At 46.3% G+C, this 16,309-nt stretch overlaps 1 protein-coding gene and 1 non-coding gene across 2 annotated transcripts; one reads left to right on the top strand and one right to left on the bottom strand.

The window, feature by feature from the left end:
• The first annotated feature begins 214 nt into the window (after positions 1-214).
• Positions 215-286, top strand: trnac-gca (transfer RNA cysteine (anticodon GCA)). Its single transcript has one exon. It is a non-coding gene; the product is annotated as a tRNA-Cys (tRNA).
• Positions 287-12,960: 12,674 nt separating this feature from the next.
• On the bottom strand, positions 12,961-13,866 carry LOC137320056 (probable G-protein coupled receptor 139). The gene has a single exon (XM_067981858.1). The coding sequence runs from the start codon at positions 13,864-13,866 to the stop codon at positions 12,961-12,963; it is 906 nt and encodes a 301-aa protein (XP_067837959.1).
• Between the last annotated feature and the right edge of the window lie 2,443 nt (positions 13,867-16,309).

Below are 16,309 nucleotides of genomic sequence, written 5' to 3'. Positions count from 1 at the left end.
AAGGATGTGTTCACTGAAGTTTAGTGACAAGCCTTTCCATATTAGGTTGTGCATCGCATCTCTGCACAATAGTGTGACTCACGCCATTCATGAAACATTGCTGATTACCGGAGTTTTTGTCGCCCAGATTAACTGATGAACATTGTATTCACGTTCGACCTATCAATGATGATAACTGCCACTTACTGTTTTTAATATGACGCTCAACAGATGTGGGGGTGTCGCTCAGTGGTAGAGCATTTGACTGCAGATCAAGAGATCTTTGGTTTAAATCCAGACGCCCCCTCTCGTTTTTAAATTCTTACCTTTTTATTTACTTGATTCCTGGGATGTCGGCATCACTGGCAAGGCCAGCATTTATTGCCCATCCCTAATTGCTCATTTGAAGTTGGTGATGAGCGCTTTCTTGAACCGCTTCAGTCCGTGTAGTGAAGGTTCTCCCACAGTGCTGTTTGGTAGGGAGTTCCAGGATTTTGACCCAGCGACCATGAAGGAACAGCGATATATTTCCAAGTCGGGATGGTGTGTGACTTGGAGGGGAGCGTGCAGGTTATGTTGTTCCGAAGTGCCTGCTGCCCGTGTTCTTCTAGGTGGTAGAGGTTGCGGTTTTGGGAGGAGCTTTCAAAGAATCCTTGGCATGTCAAATTGTGACTGGGCTCGACAGGCTGGATGCAGGGAGGATGTTTGCCTTGGCTGGAGGTTCCAGAAGGAAGGGTCACAGTCTCAGAATACGGGGAAGGACGTTTAGGACTTAGATGAGGAGAAATTTCTTCATTCAGACGGTGGTGAACCTGTGGAATTCTCAACCACAGAAGGCTGTGGAGGCCAAGTCACTGAATATATTTAAGAAGGAGCGAGGTCGATTTCTGGACACAAAAGGCACCGCGGGGTATGGGGAGAGACTGGGAATATGATATTGAGATAGAGGATCCGCCATGATCATATTGAATGGCAGTGCTTGCTCGAAGGGCCGAACGGCCTACTTCTGCTCCTATTTTTGATATTTCTATGTTTCTACGTTTCAAGTTGCTGCAGTGCATCCTTGGCTGGTTCCCACTGCAGACACGGTGCGCCGGTGCAGGAGGGAGTAAATGTTTAATGCAGTGGATGGGGTGCCATTCAAGCGGACTGTTTTGTCCTGGATGGAGTCGAGCCTCTTGAGTGCTGTTGGAGCTGCACTCATCCAGTGGAGAGTATTCAGTCACACTCCTGACTTGTGCCTTGTAGATGGTGGAAAGTCTTTGTGGGGTCAGGAAATGAGCCATTCGCGGCAGTATACCCAGCCTCTGACCTGCTCTTGTAGAATCAAAGCATTATAGAAAGCTGACAGCAAGGAAGAATCCCATTTGGTCCATCCAGCCCAAGTCGGCTCCATGCAAGAGCAGTCCAGTTAGCCCAAACCCCGCTCCCCCCACCTTCCGCCCGACGCTTCTCGCTGTAGCCATGCAAATTTCTTGTTTTCAAAAACTTATCCAGTTATCTTTTTAAGGCCTTGATTGAATCTGCCTCCACCATCCCCTCGGGCAGTGCATTCCAGATCCTAACCACTTGCTGCGTTAAAAAAGTTTTTCCTCATGTCACCTCTGGTTCTTTTGCCAAGCACTTTAAATCTGTGTCCTCTGCTTCTTGACCCTTCCGCGAATGGGAACAGTTTCTCTCTATCTACTCTGAATAGACCCTTCATGATTTGGAACACATCTATCCAATCTCCTCTCAACCGTCTCTGTTCCAAGGAGAACAACCCCAGTTTCTTCAGTCTCTCCACGTAACTGAATTCCCTCATCCCTGGAATCATTCTATTAAATCTCTTCTGCACCCTCTCTAACGTCTTCACATATTTGCTGAAGTGCGGTGCCCAGAACTGGACACAATACTCCTGTCATCGCCAAACTAAGTTTATGATTAAAGTTCAACATGACTTCCTTGCATTTGTACTCTGTGCCTCTACTTATAAAGCCCGCGATCCCGTATGCTTTTTTAACCACTTTCTCAACCTGCCCTGCCACCTTCAACGATTAGTCACATATACACCCAGTTCTCTCTCTTCCTGTATCCCCTTTTAGAGTTGAGCCCTCTATTTTATATTGCGTCTCCTCGTTCTTCCCAACGAAATGTATCACTTCACGATTTTCTGCCTTAAATTTCATCTGCCAAGTGTCCGCCCGTGCCACCAGCCTGTCTGTAGCCTCTTGAAGACTATCACTTGCCGCTTGATAGCACTGTCGACGACACGTTCCATCAGTTTGCTGATAATTGAGAGTAGACTGATCGGGCGGTAATTTGCCGGATTGGATTGGTCCTGCTTTTTGTGGACGGACATCCCTGGGTAATTTTCCACAATTTCGGGTAGATACCAGTGTTGTAGCTGATATGGAACAGTTTGCTGGAGGCGCCGCTGGACCACAAGTCGTCAGCACGAGAGCCAGAATGTAAGTGGATGGGTGGGTTCAAATCACCTCTCCCTTCCACAGTTCTGGATGACGGGAATTACAATGAACAGAATTGACGAACGGACAAGTTTTTCAGACTGAACTGCACATTGTTTATTCAGGTTAACACACACCGCCATCTTCAATACATAAAAAAACGGTGGCGTACGACAATACAGTACACTACGTCACTACCAGAGTAAATGTATACGCACGTGGAATACTGCATACAGTTTTTGTGTCCATACTTAAGAAAAGACATATTTGCTCTCGAGGCAGTACAAAGAATTTTCACTCGGCTAATCCCTGGGATGAGGGGGTGGACAAAGAAGGAGAGGTTGAGTAGATTGTGACTCGACTTATTGGAGATCACAAGAATGAGAGGCGATCTTATTGAAACATATAAGATTGTGAAGGGGCTTGATCGGGTGGATGCGGTAAGGATGTTCTCAAGGATGGGTGAAACTAGAACTAGGGGGCATAATCTTCGACTAAGGGGCTGCTCTTTCAAAACTGAAATGAGGGGAAATTTCTTCACTCAGAGGGTATTAGGTCTGTGGAATTTGCTGCCCCAGGAAGTTGTGGAAACTACATCATGAAATAAATTTAAAACAGAAATAGACAGTTTACTAGAAGTAAAGGGAGTTGGGGATTACGGGGAACGGGCAGGAATTTGGACATGAATTTATATGTAATGTTAGGATCAGATCAGCCATGATCTTATTGAATGGCGGAGCAGGCTCGAGGGGCCAATTGGCCGACTCCTGCTCCTAATTCGTATGTTCTTATGTTCTTATATCCAACCCCACAGAACCTTCCCACCAAACCCCTATGGCTTGGTTGGGAACACACAACACCCCCTCACACAATCCCGGTGGTCTTAAGGATGTGGACGTGGACAATGCTCAACCTGATTGTCGCTTGACTTTATCGCTGCTTCCCCTTGTAGAAAACGAGTCTCCTGGTTCTGTACCGCCGCGCAGTATTCAAGTCTCAGTTTGAGGTTCGTCCATACAGTTGAAGAGCGAGGCTCTGCTTCTCGTTGTGATTTCTCCTCTCCGTCCCAGGCGGAGTGCTCGGTTCTTGTTGTGAAGGTGAGGACAAGCGAAGATGAGAGAAGGCAGGAAGTAAGAGAGCGAAAAGTCCCAATATTGCCTCCTCTTATACCCCCCAAATTTCGAAACTTTTTCGCGAATGAGAGGCGATCTCATTGAAAAATAAAAGATTCTGAGGTGTCTTGACAGGGTAAATGCTGAGAGGATGTTTCCCCTGGCTGGAGAGTCTAGAACCAGGGGGCATAGTCTCAGGATAAGGGGTCGGACATTCAAGACTGAGGTGAGGAGGAATTTCTTCACTCAGAGGGTTGTGAATCTTTGGAATTCTCGACTGCAGAGGGCTGTGGATACTGAGTCGTTGAATGTATTCAAAGCTGAGGTCGATAGATTTTTGGACTATCGGGGAATCAAAGGATATGATGATCGGGAGGAAAAGTGGAGTTGAGCCCGCTGATGGAATGGGAGAGCAGGCTCGAGGGACCGAATGGCCGACTCCTGCTTCTATTTCTTATGTTCTTACCAGCACCATACAGGTACAATAGACAATGAGTAAAATGAACGATTCTCTCCTGCTGGCTTGTACTGTATTGCCCGTGTGATTCTCGGTGTCAGCTCCTGTACATGTACAGTACATAGCGGGTAAAAGGGAACCCACCACCGTCTCGGTCAAAAAGTTTTTCATCATGTTCCCTCGAATCCTTCCGCCAATCAGCTTAAAACTATGTCCTCGAGTTCTTGAACTCTCCGCTAGGGCAAACAGGTACTTCCTCTCCACTCGATCTAGATCCTGCATAACTTTGTGCACATCAATCAAGTCTCCACTCAGCCTCCACTGCTGCAAGGTAAACAACCCCAGCCGATTCAATCTGTCCTCGATGCTGCAATTTTCATGCCCCGGCAAAATTCTTGTAAATATTCTCTGCACGCTCTCCAGAGCGATCATGTCCTTCCTGTAATGTGGTGACCAGAACTGCGCACAATACTCCAGGTGTGGCATTACCAGCGTTTTATACAGTTCCATCATTACTTCCCTGTTTTAAAATTCGATGACTCGGCGAATAATGGCCAGCGTTCCGTCTGCCTTCTTCACAACCTAATCTACCTCTACTGCCACCTTCAGGGACCTGTGCATATGCACTCAAAGTTCTCTCACTTCCTCGACCCCTCTCAATATAACCACGTTTGATGGGCATTCCCTTTTATTGTTTGCCCTCCCTAAGTGCATGAACTCACTCTTCTCCGGGTTGATCTCCGTTTGCCACTTTTCCACCCACTCCACCAACCCATTGATATCTTCGTGGAGTCTTCAGCTATCCTCTTCACTCTCAACGACACTCCCAATTGTTATGTCGTATGCAAATTTGCCAATCATGCCCCCTACATTCACGTCAAATCATCAATATATACCATAAACAGCAAGTGCCCCAACACTGAGCCCTGTGGCACACCACTGGAAACGAATTTCCATTCACAGACCCACCCATCGACTTTACCCTTTGTTTCCTGTGATTGAGCCTATTTTGTATCCAATTCGCCACATTTCCCTGTAACCCATGGGCTTTTACCTTTCTGCCCAGTCTGCCATGTGGGACCTTGTCAAATGTGTTACAAAAATCCATGTAATTAACATCCACTGCACGACCCTCATCAATCCTCCTTGTCACTTCCTCAAAGAATTCAATCAGATTTGTAAGGCATGATCTTCCCTGAACAAATCCTGAACAAATAGTCGTGAGGCCGTGGAATTCACTTGTAGGGTTCGTGCTCGAGACAAAATCTATCTCAACATTCCAGCCTGAGTTGGACAGGTGGATGAACAAACATCAGACATTGCTCCCATGATAAGTGGACAGTCGGAATCCAGCAACAGACATGATTCTAGGTGTGATGAATTTACGTCTCCAGAACACATGAGAGAGGCGCTCTCTCTGCCTTGGTAAAGGACAGATAGGCAGCGACACAATTGCATTGTCCACAACCACGGAGGTGAGAAAAAAGTTTATTCAAACAAAAATTATTCGATTTAAATTTCACTTTGCAAGTCGGAAGTTAGCAAATTGGAAGCAAAATGGCAGATGAGGCAGGAGGACCCATTGGATAATCCATACGGTTAACACGTTGAAGAGACAAGCTAGCAGTTTCAGCAGATATGTGTTTCTGACGGGAGGGCGAGGGAGGCGGTTTGAGGGATATGTTCGGGAAACCAGTGTCGGGTTACAACCAGGTGCCCATTCGAATCCCACCTTCCAGCACCCGGTCCGTCGCCCTGCAGCTGACAGCACTTGAGCTGCAAGTCCAGGGACTTTGTAAAAGATGTGGGTCCCCGCCTCAACCACCAATTCAGTCAGCGAATTCCATACACCCACCACCCTCTGGTTAAAAAAGTGTTTCCTCATGTCCCCCTCTCATCCTTCCACCAATCAGCTTAAAACAATGTCCTCCAGTTCTTGAACTCTCCGCTAGGGGAAACAGGAACTTCCTGTCGACACGATCAAGGTCCCCTCATAATTTTTTTCACATCAAACAAATCTCCCCTCAGCCTCCTCTGCTCCAAGGAAAGCAAACCCAGCCTATCCAATCTCTCCTCGTAGCTGCAATTTTCAAGCCCTGGCAACATTCTTGTAAATCTTCAGTGCACTCTCTCCAGATCAATAATATTGTTCCTGTGATCTGGTGACCAGAACTGTGCACAATACTCCAGCTGTGGCCTTACCATCGTTTTATACAGTTCCATCATTAAATCCCTGCTTTTGTATTCTATACCTCGGCGAATAATGGAGAGCACTCCGTCTGCTTTCTTCACAACCTTATCTGCCTGTACTGGCAACTTCTGGGACATGTAAACATGCAGTCCAAGGTCTCTCACTTCCACCACCCCTCTCAATATATTCCCGTTCACTCCGTATTCCCTTTTACTGTTTGCCCTCCCTAGGTGCATTACCTCACACTTCTCCAGGTTGAACTCCATTTGCCACTTTTCCGCCCACTCCACCAACCCGTTGAAATCTTATTGGAATCGAGAGCGATTCTCTTCAGTATCAACGGCATGGCCTATTTTTGTGTCGTCTGCAAATTTGCCAATCATGCCCCTACATTCAATTCCAAATCATTAATATATACCACAAACAGCAAGGGACCCAACACTGAGCCCTGTGGCACACCACTGGAAATGGATTTCCATTCGCAAAGACATCCATCAACTTTTACCCTTTCTTTCCTGCTCCTGAGCCAATTGTTTTTGGATCCAATTCGCCACATTTCGCTGTATCCCATGGGCGTTTACCTCTTTGACCAGTTTGCCATGTGGGACCTTGACAATTGCCTTACTAAAATCCATGCAGACAACATCCACTGCACTCCCCTCATCAATCCTCCTTGTCACTCCCTCAAATAATTCAATCAGATCTATTTTATTCGTGAATGCGATGTGGGCGTCACTGGCAAGGCCAGCATTTATTGCCCATCCCTAATCCCCCTTGAGAAGGTGGTGGTGAGCCACCTTCTTGAACCGCTGCGGTCCGTGTGGTGAAGATTCTCACACAGTGCTGTTGGGAAGGGAGTTCCAGGATTTTGACCCAGCGACGATGAAGGAACGGCGATATATTTCCAAGTCGGGATGGTGTGTGACTTGGAGGGGAACGTGCAGGTGGTGTTGTTCCCATGTGCCTGCTGCTCTTGTATATGGTAGAGGTCGTGCGTTTGGGAGGTCCTGTTGATGAAGCCTTGGCGAGTTGCTGCAGTGCATCCTGTGGATGGGACACACTGCAGCCACAGTGAGACGGTGGTGAAGGGAGCGAATATTTAGTGTGGTGGATGGGGTGCCAATCAAGCGGGCTGCTTTGTCCAGGATGGTGTCGAGCATCTTGAGTGTTGTTGGAGCTGCACTCATCTACGCAAGTGGAGAGTATTCCATCACACTCCTGACTTGTGCCTTGTAGATGGTGGAAAGGCTTTGTGGAGTCAGGAGTTGAGTCACTCGCCGTAGAATACCCGGCCTCTGACCTGCTCTTGTAGCCACATTATTTATGTAAGGCATGACCTTCCCTGAACAAATCCATGCTGACTAACCCTGATTGAACCATGCCTTTCGCAGTTACAGTTTATCCTATCTCTCAGTATTGACTCAAATAGTTCGCCCACCACGAAGGTAAGATTGACTGGCGTATAATTGTTCGGCCTTTGCCTCGTACCCTTTTTAAACAATGGTACTATGTTTGCAGTCTTCCAGTCCTCCGATACCTCCCCTATATCTAGTGAGGATTGGAAAATGATCCTCAGAGCATTCAGTATTTTCTCCCTGGCTTCCTTCAATAGCCTCGGAAACAATCCATCCGGCCCTGGTGACTTATCCACTTTCATGGATTCCAGTCCCACTCGTAGGTCCTCTCTCGTCATGTTTACCTCATCCAATATTTCACACGCCTCCTCTTTAAATACTACGTCCGGAACATACCTTTCCTTTGTGAATACGGAGAGTAAACATTCATTTAAAATCCTACCCACATCGCCTGCTTCTGCACACAAGTTACCCTTATCATCCCTGATAGGTCCCACCTTTTCCTTAGCTATCCTCTTATTCTTAATGTACTGATAAAACATCTTTGGATTTTCTTTAATGTTATTTGCTAATATTTGTTCGTGCTCTCTCGTTGCTTTTTTTCATTGCCTTTGTAACGTTATCCTTATAATTTTTATACACCTCTCGGCTTTCTGCAATATTTCGTTTTCTGCGACAGTCATAAGCTTACTTTTTCTGATTTATCTTGCCCCGTATACTTCGAGACAACCAGGGGGCTCTAAATTTGGCAGTGCCATCCTTTTTCTTTGAGGGGACGTGTCTGCATTGTACCCACAGAATTTCACTTTTTCGTGCCTCTGACTGCCTTGCCACTGATTTCTCTTCAAGTAGTTGTGTCCAGTCCACATCTGCCAAATCAGCTCTTCGTTCTGTTAATTTTGTCTTCCCCCAATTTAAAACGTTTACTTCTGATTTAACTTTGTCCTTTTCCATAATAATGCAAAAACTAACTGAATTGTGGTCACTATCCCAAATATGGTCACCCATTGTCACTTCACCCAATTGCCCATCTTCATTTCCCAGGACGAAATCGAGAATTGCATCCCCTCTTGTTGGGCTTGACATGTACTGGCTAAAAAAGTTCTCCTGGACACCGATCAAGAATTTTGCGCCTTCTGTGCCCCTCACACTGTTTGAATCCCAGTTGATGTTCGGGTAGTTGAAGTCCCCGACTATTATTTCCCTCTTATTTTTGCATTCAGATATTTGACGACATATTTGTTCTTCAATCTCTCTTTCGCTATTCGGGGGTTAACAGTACACTCCTAGTAGTGTGACTGCCCCATTTTTCTTTCTTAGCTCAACCCACATGGCCTCGACTGATGATCCATTTAGCATATCATCCCTTCGTAGAACTGTAATTGATTCTTTAACCAATAATGCTACCACCCTCCTTTTTTAATCTCCCACTCAATCCTGCCTGAAAACACGATATCGAGGGATATTGAGCTGCCAATTATCCCCCTCTTTAAGCCAGGTTTCCGTTATAGCAATGAAATCATGTTGCCATGTGTCTGTTGTGCCCTTAGCTCATCTGCTTTGTTTGTAATACTCATTGCATTGAAGTATATGCCCTTTAACCCCGTCAAATTCCTGTGCTGAACGCTATTGAACGTTTGCTTCTTTTGCGTTTTTGAATCGCTAACTCCGTCATTAACTGCTTTTCTATTCCAGTTTCCAGATTGTGCTGGAATACAATTCAACAATACAAATGAGAGGTACCAGTAACCGAGAGCAGAGATGATTTCTCAAGGAGAGCACCAGTGACCGAGAGCAGAGCGGGGATATAAAGGAGAGGTATCAGTGACCGAGAGCAGAGCTGGTTTATTAAGGAGAGGGGCCAGTGATCGAGAGCAGGGCGGGGATATAAAGGAGAGGGAGGAGTGACCGAGAGCAGGGCGGGGATCTAAAGGAGAGGGAGGAGTGACCGAGAGCAGGGCGGGGATCTAAACGAAAGGGAGGAGTGACAGAAAACAGGGTGGGGATATAAAGGAAAGGGACCTGTGACCGAGAGCAGTTGGGAATAGAAAGGAGAGGGAGGAGTGACCGAGAGTCGGGCTGGGATATCAAGGACAGGGACCAGTGACCGAGAGCAGAGCGGGGATATAAAGGAGAGGGACCAGAGACCGAGAGCAGGGCGTGGATACAAAGGAGAGGGACCAGTACTTCATATCCCCGCCCTGGTCTCGGTCACTGGTCCCTCTCCTTTTTTCCTCGCTCTGCTCTGGTGATTGGTCACTCTCTTTTCTATCCCCGCTCTGCTCTCGGTCATGGTCCCGCTCCTTTGTATCTCCGCGCTGGTATCGGACAATCCTCCCTTTCCTTTACATTCCCGCCCTGCTCTCGGTCACTCCTCTCTCTCCGTTTTATATCCCCGCTCCACTCTCGGTCACTGGTCCCTTTCCTTACCATCCCGGCCCGGCTCTCTGTCACTCCTCTCTCTCCTTTATATCCCTGACCTGCTTTCGGTTCCTGGTCCCTCTCCTTTATATCCCCGCCCTGCTCTCGGCTACTGGTCCCTCTCATTTTTTCCCCGGTCTGCTCTCGGTCACTGGTACCTCTCCTTGAAATGCCCGCTCTGCTCTCGGTCACTGGTCCCTCTCCTTTTTGTCCCCGCTCTGCTCTCGGTCACTACTCCCGATCCGTCATATACCCGCTCTGCTCTCGGTCACTGGCCCTGCTCCTTCTGCTTTAAAATGCATGTGCAGCAGGTAATTAGGAAAGCAAATGATATGTTGGTCTTTATTGAAAGGGGGTTGGAGTTCAAGAGTAAGGAAGTGTTACGACAATTGTGCAGGGCTTTGGTGAGACCTCACCTGGAGTACTGTTTACAGTTTTGTTCTCCTGATCTAAGGAAGGATATACTTGCCTTAGAGGCGGTGCAATGAAGGTTCACTAGATTAATTCCTGGGATGAGAGTGTTGTCCGCTGAGGAGAGATTGAATAGAATTGGCCTATATTCTCTGGAGTTCAGAAGAATGAGATGTGATCTCACTGTAACAGAGAAGATGCTGAGAGAGCTTGACAGGGCAGACGCTGAGAGGGTGTTTCCTCTGGCTGGAGAGTTTAGAACTCGGAGGCATCATGTCAGGATAAGGGGTCAAAAATTCAAGACTGAGATAAGGAGGAATTTCTTCACTCACAGGGATGTGAATCTTTGGAATTCTCCACCCCAGAGGGCTGCGGATGCTCAGTCGTTGAGTATATTCAAAGCTGAGATCGATAGATTTTTGGACTATCGCGGAATCAAGGGATATGGGGATCGGGCGGGAAAGTGGAGTTGAGGCCGCTGATGGAATGGTAGAGCAGGCTGGATGGGCCGAATGGCCGACGAATGCTTCTATTTCTTATGTTCTTATCAGCACCATACAGGTACAAGATACATCGAGTAAAAGGGAGTGACTTACTCCCGTCTCATACTGTACGGCCCATGTGTGTCTCAGTGTCAGCTCCTGCACATGAACAGTGCACAGTGTGCAAAATGGAACGATTCACTCCTGTTTTTTTCTGTACGGCCCGTGTGCGTCTCGGTGTCAGCTCCGGTACATGTACAGTGCACAGCGGGTAAAAGAGAACCCACCACACTCTGGGTAAAAAAAGTTTTTCCTCATGTGCGCTCTACTCCTTCTGCCAATCAGCTTAAATCTATGTCCTCTATTTCGCGAACTCTCCATCAGCGCAAAAAGCTACTTCCTGTCTACTCTATCTGTGTCCCTCATAACTTTGTATCCATCAATCAAGTCTCCCCTCAGCCTCCACTGCTCCAAGGAAAACAACCGCAGCCTGTCCAATCTCTCCTCTGAGCTGCAATTTTCAAGCCCTGGCAACATTCTTGTAAATCTTCTCTGCACTCTCTCCAGAGCAATTATATCATTTCTATTATGTGGTGACCAGAACTGCGCACAATACTGCGCACAATACTCCAGCTGTGGCATACCAGCGTTTTATACAGTTCGATAATTATTTCCCTGATTTTGTATTCTGTACCTTGGCTAATAACGGAGAGCGTTCCGTCTGCCGACATCAAAACCTTATCTACCTATACTGCCACCTTCAGGGACCTGTGCAAATGTACTCCAAGGTCTCTCACTTCCTCGACCCCTCTCAAGAAACCCCGTTTACTGCGTATTCCCTTTTACTGTTTGCCCTCCCTAAGTGCATTACCTCACACTTCTCCGGGTTGAACTCCATTTGCCACTTTTTCACCCAATCCACCAACCCATTGATATCTTCTCGGAGTCCACAGCTATCCTCCTCACAATCAACTGCACGACCAATTTTTGTGTCGTCTGCCAATTTGCCAATCATGCCCCCTACTTTCAAGGCCAAATCATTAATATATACCACAAACAGCAAGGGACCCAACACCACTGAAAACGAATTTCCATTCGCAAAGAAATCCATCGACTTTTACTTTTTGTTTACTGTGACTGAGCCAATTTTGGATCCAATTCGCCACATTTCCCAGTGTCCCATGGGCTTTTCCCTTTCTGACCAGTCTGCCAGGTGCGACCTTGTCAAATGCCTCACTAAAATCCATGTCGATAACATGCACTGCAAAACCCTCATCAATCCTCCTTGTCACTTCCTCAAAGAACTCAATCAGATTTGTAAGTCATGACCTTCCGTCGACAAATCCTGAACAAATAGTCGTGAGGCCGTGGAATTCACTTGTCGGGTTAGTGGTCGAGGCAAAAACTATCTCAACATTCTAGCCTGAGTTGGACAGGTGGATGAAGAAACATCAGACATTGCTCCCATGATAAGTGGACAGTCGGAATCCAGCAGCAGACATGATTCCAGGTGTGATGAATTTATGTCTCCAGAACACCTGAAGGAGGCGCTTTCTCTGCCATGGATCAGGGCAGACAGGTCGCGACGCAATTGGATTGTCCACAACCACGGAGGTGAGAAGCAAGTTTATTCAACAAAAATTATTCGAATTACATTTCACTTTACAAGTCGGAAGTTCGCAAATTGGAAGCAAAATGGCAGATCAGGCAGGAAGACGCATTGGATAATCAACAATGTTAACACGTTGAAAAGACAAGCTCGCAGTTTCAGCAGATATGTGTTTCTGACGGGAGGAGGAGGAAGGAGTTTGAGGGATATATTCGGCAAACAAGTGTCTGGTTTAGACCGGTCAAAAGCGGCAGCTAACTTTGCATAATTGATTTGTTTCAGTACTAAATAGTTGGCATGTCTTTGTTTCAATCCGATACCGCTTGGCTTACATTATCGGCCAAGTTAATATTACCCAAAGTATCTTTGATCTCACACAGTATGACGTCTGATATGAGGACCAGATGGCAGCTCCCATTGGAGATTCCGTGTACATGTCAACTGGACAACCTCTGCTAGGTTCCGATGGATGGAATTACGTTTTACTCCAGTGCGGTTACTTAACGTATTTGAATACATTTATAATGAGGGTCACGGGACTCGTAATAAGATTCTTCAATTGCTCTCTGAACTTACTCTGGGACACTGCATAAATAAACGTGTTTGTGCATGAACTCAGATTCCTAAGCATGTAGCCGGTCTGCTCCATGATAGTGAAAGGAGCATCGTAACTTGTTTCGGTAACTTGAGCCTCTGTAAACTGTACAAATATGAAAAAGACGAACGTTACCGACCATAAGATCATGAAACTAGCAGATATGGTCAGCAGTAAAACGATGGACTTCCTTCGGTTCTCCACCTCTGGATCATTCTGATCCTCACTGTTATTTTTTCCACGGAGTCCCCTCCTCACTCTATTGGCCTGCACGATGTGCCTGATGGTTTGAGCATTGAACAGGAAAATGAAGAGAAATGGGAAAAATGCGCTAAGAATAATTTCCAACCACAGGTATACTATCCATATGGTTAAGGTATACAAGCTTGGTTTTATTATGCAGGACCATGGAGCATTGTTAATTATCTCCCGAGGTTGGAACACAAAGTTGATTGGAGCGTTTTCTATAAGACTTAAGGAACACACAACTGTTATAACCACAGCCGCAGTTTTCTCTATGCAATATTTTTTGCGGAAAGTTTCGTGACAGATGGCCACGAATCGGTCAAAGGTGAAAGCGACAGTTAACCAGATGGACCAATCGATGGACATGAAAAGCAGGGCGATATTGAGGCTGCAAATAGGAGTGCAGTTCAAGAATGAAAATGGGAAATAAGAGTCCTTAATTTCATACAAGACCACTCCAAATATTAGGACCAGTAGATCAGCCACCGCCATGCCCAACAGGTAACGGGTAATGCATTTGGAGAGGCCACATTTTCCGCGGGCCAGAACCACAATCGTCATCAAATTAGCTGCAAATAATAAAAAGGGCAATTCCTAACTGAAAATGTATTGATTATTTTTTGGTCTCTCTCTCTCTCTCCATCTAAGCTTAAGAATTCTGAAAAGATAAATCCCTTTATGTTTATGGAATCACAGAAAGCTTACGGAACGGAGGGAGGCCATTCGGCCCATCGAGTCCGCGCTGGCTGTATGCAAGAGCAATCCAACAATCCGATTCCCCCCGCAACCCGCCTTCGCCGCCATATCCCCGGAGCACTGCATTTTTTTTCCTTTCAAATATTTCTCCAATTCCCCTTTTGAAATTTATTATTGAATCTGTTTCCACCGCCCGTTCAGGCAGTGAATTCCAGATCATCACAACTCGCTGCGTAAAAAAATGTTTCCTCATGTCGCCTCTGGTTCTTTTGCCAATTATCTTAAATCTGTGTCATTTGGTTCACAACCATCCTGCCACTGGAAACAGTTTCTCCTTATTTACTCTATCAAAACCCTTCATGATTTTGAATACCTCGATTAAATCTCCCCTCAACCTTCTCTGCTTTAAGGAGAAGAACCCCAGCTTCTCCAGTCTCTCCACATAACTGAAGTCATTCATCCCTGGTACCATTCTAGGAAATCTCGCTTGAACCCTCTCTAAGGCTTTGACATCCTTCCTAAAGTGTGGTGCACACAATTGAACAAAATATTCCAGCTGAGGTCTAAACCAGTGTTTTATTAAGCTTCAGCATAACTTCCTTGCTTTTCTACTCTTTGCCTCTATTAATAAAGACCAGGATCCCATATGCTGCAAATGACACCAGTCACAGTGGACAGGTGACGGTATCACACCGACGGCAGCAGCAGTGATCAAATTAAACACTGTTAAAAATTAATAAGACTTGATTAGAACAGGCTTACCTGGAATACCTATCACTGCAAGGATAGGGTAGTAAATTTTTTCTATCTCTACGATTACTGGCAGTCCCATTTTCGGAGAGAAGTTACTTTATTTGTTGTCGTTATAGACTGGTAGTTCTTCAGTTTTCAAAACAGTCTTATTTATACCAGAGGGAAACCTCAAGTGAGGCACAAGCTTTAGTCACAGTCCAGTTAACAAACAAATTAAGCCAATCTGCGTTGACTCCTTCTGCCCAGGGAGTAGGACGATTTGCAGTGATATTTCCTCGTTGAAAGAATAATGGGTCTAGAATGTTATTTTCAGACAAAATATTTCATATTGTAACGAAATAGCACAGGGAATGGAGGAGCCAACTCCTGCATGTTCGAAATTGTGGCACAGGTGTGGGAGGGAATCTCTGACATACTGTCACATGGACGTGAGGGCATCTCTGAGATAGTGTCGTGGGCAAGTGCGGAAATGTATGCGAGGGAGAGAAGGCTAGCCTCCGGTGAGCTTCAAGCACGGCTCACACATGAGTCCGTTCAGGCCCGGACAATGGCCGTTCAGACTCAGGATGAACAACAGTCTGCCGCCTTAAAGAGGCAGGCAGATACTCTCTCACTGGCAACACAAAGCTTCATACATGTCCACCAAACTGATGTCCAGCAGAGTGGTAGGAGATGTGTGTGCCTGGACCAGGGGAGGGGTGATGGCGAAAGGGGACATGCAAGTGGGGACGCCACTCAAAGCGCTCCCACGTCACACTCATTGCCCCCCCCCCCCGCCTCTCCTATACAGTGTGAGTAGACAACGAGTAAATGGAACGATTCACTTCCGTCTCATACTGTACGGCCGGTGTGTGTCTCAGTGTCGGTTCCTGTACATGTACAGTACACAGTGGATAAAAGGGAACGATTCACTCCTGTCTGGGACGGTATGTGTGTGTCTTACAACTGCTCGTGTGCTTCTGGTGCCGACCGGCCGCCCATTATAGAAACCAGACAATCTTCTGTTCCGTTGCAATCAATGGGGAAGAAAGACAAGCAATCCCAACAAGGTATCTACAATTCAGAGCGCCAGTCCCACACTGGACAACTCGTCCAAAACCCCCTCCAGTGTGATGGAACGAGGCGTTCCAAACTGTGCTATCGAGTTCTTATGCGAGCACATCATTAAAGGTTGCTTTGAATGCTCGAGTCCATAGATTGGTGTAAAATTATCCATGATTGTGGAACCACAGGAATAGTTAAACACACTTGAAATATTATTGTATCTCAGGTTGGAACAATCCTGCATGGCAATATGGTGCAACAGTTGAAAAATAATTCAAGTGGGGATCAGGGGAGATTGAAACAGACTGTTTCCAATAGTTGAGGGGCCAAGAACGAGCAGCCATCGGCGCAAGATTAAATGTTGCGTTTGGAATAAAGGGCAACAGATATTTCTTTTCAGTAATAGAACCATAGAATAGAATCATAGAAAAGATACAGCACAGAATGGGGCCATTCGGCCCATCGTGTCCGCGCCGGCTCGAAGAACAACCAGGTGCCCATTCTGATCCCA

Source organism: Heptranchias perlo, unplaced genomic scaffold (assembly GCF_035084215.1).
Source record: "Heptranchias perlo isolate sHepPer1 unplaced genomic scaffold, sHepPer1.hap1 HAP1_SCAFFOLD_97, whole genome shotgun sequence".
Lineage (NCBI taxonomy): Eukaryota > Metazoa > Chordata > Chondrichthyes > Hexanchiformes > Hexanchidae > Heptranchias > Heptranchias perlo.
The sequence above is the reverse complement of the archived record's forward strand: the minus strand, read 5'-3'. Positions and strand labels throughout refer to the sequence as shown.

What these genes read in the sequence shown, in the direction of transcription:
- LOC137320056 (XM_067981858.1), bottom strand. Translation starts at nt 13,866, where the DNA reads ATGACGATTGTGGTTCTGGCCCGCGGAAAATGTGGCCTCTCCAAATGC.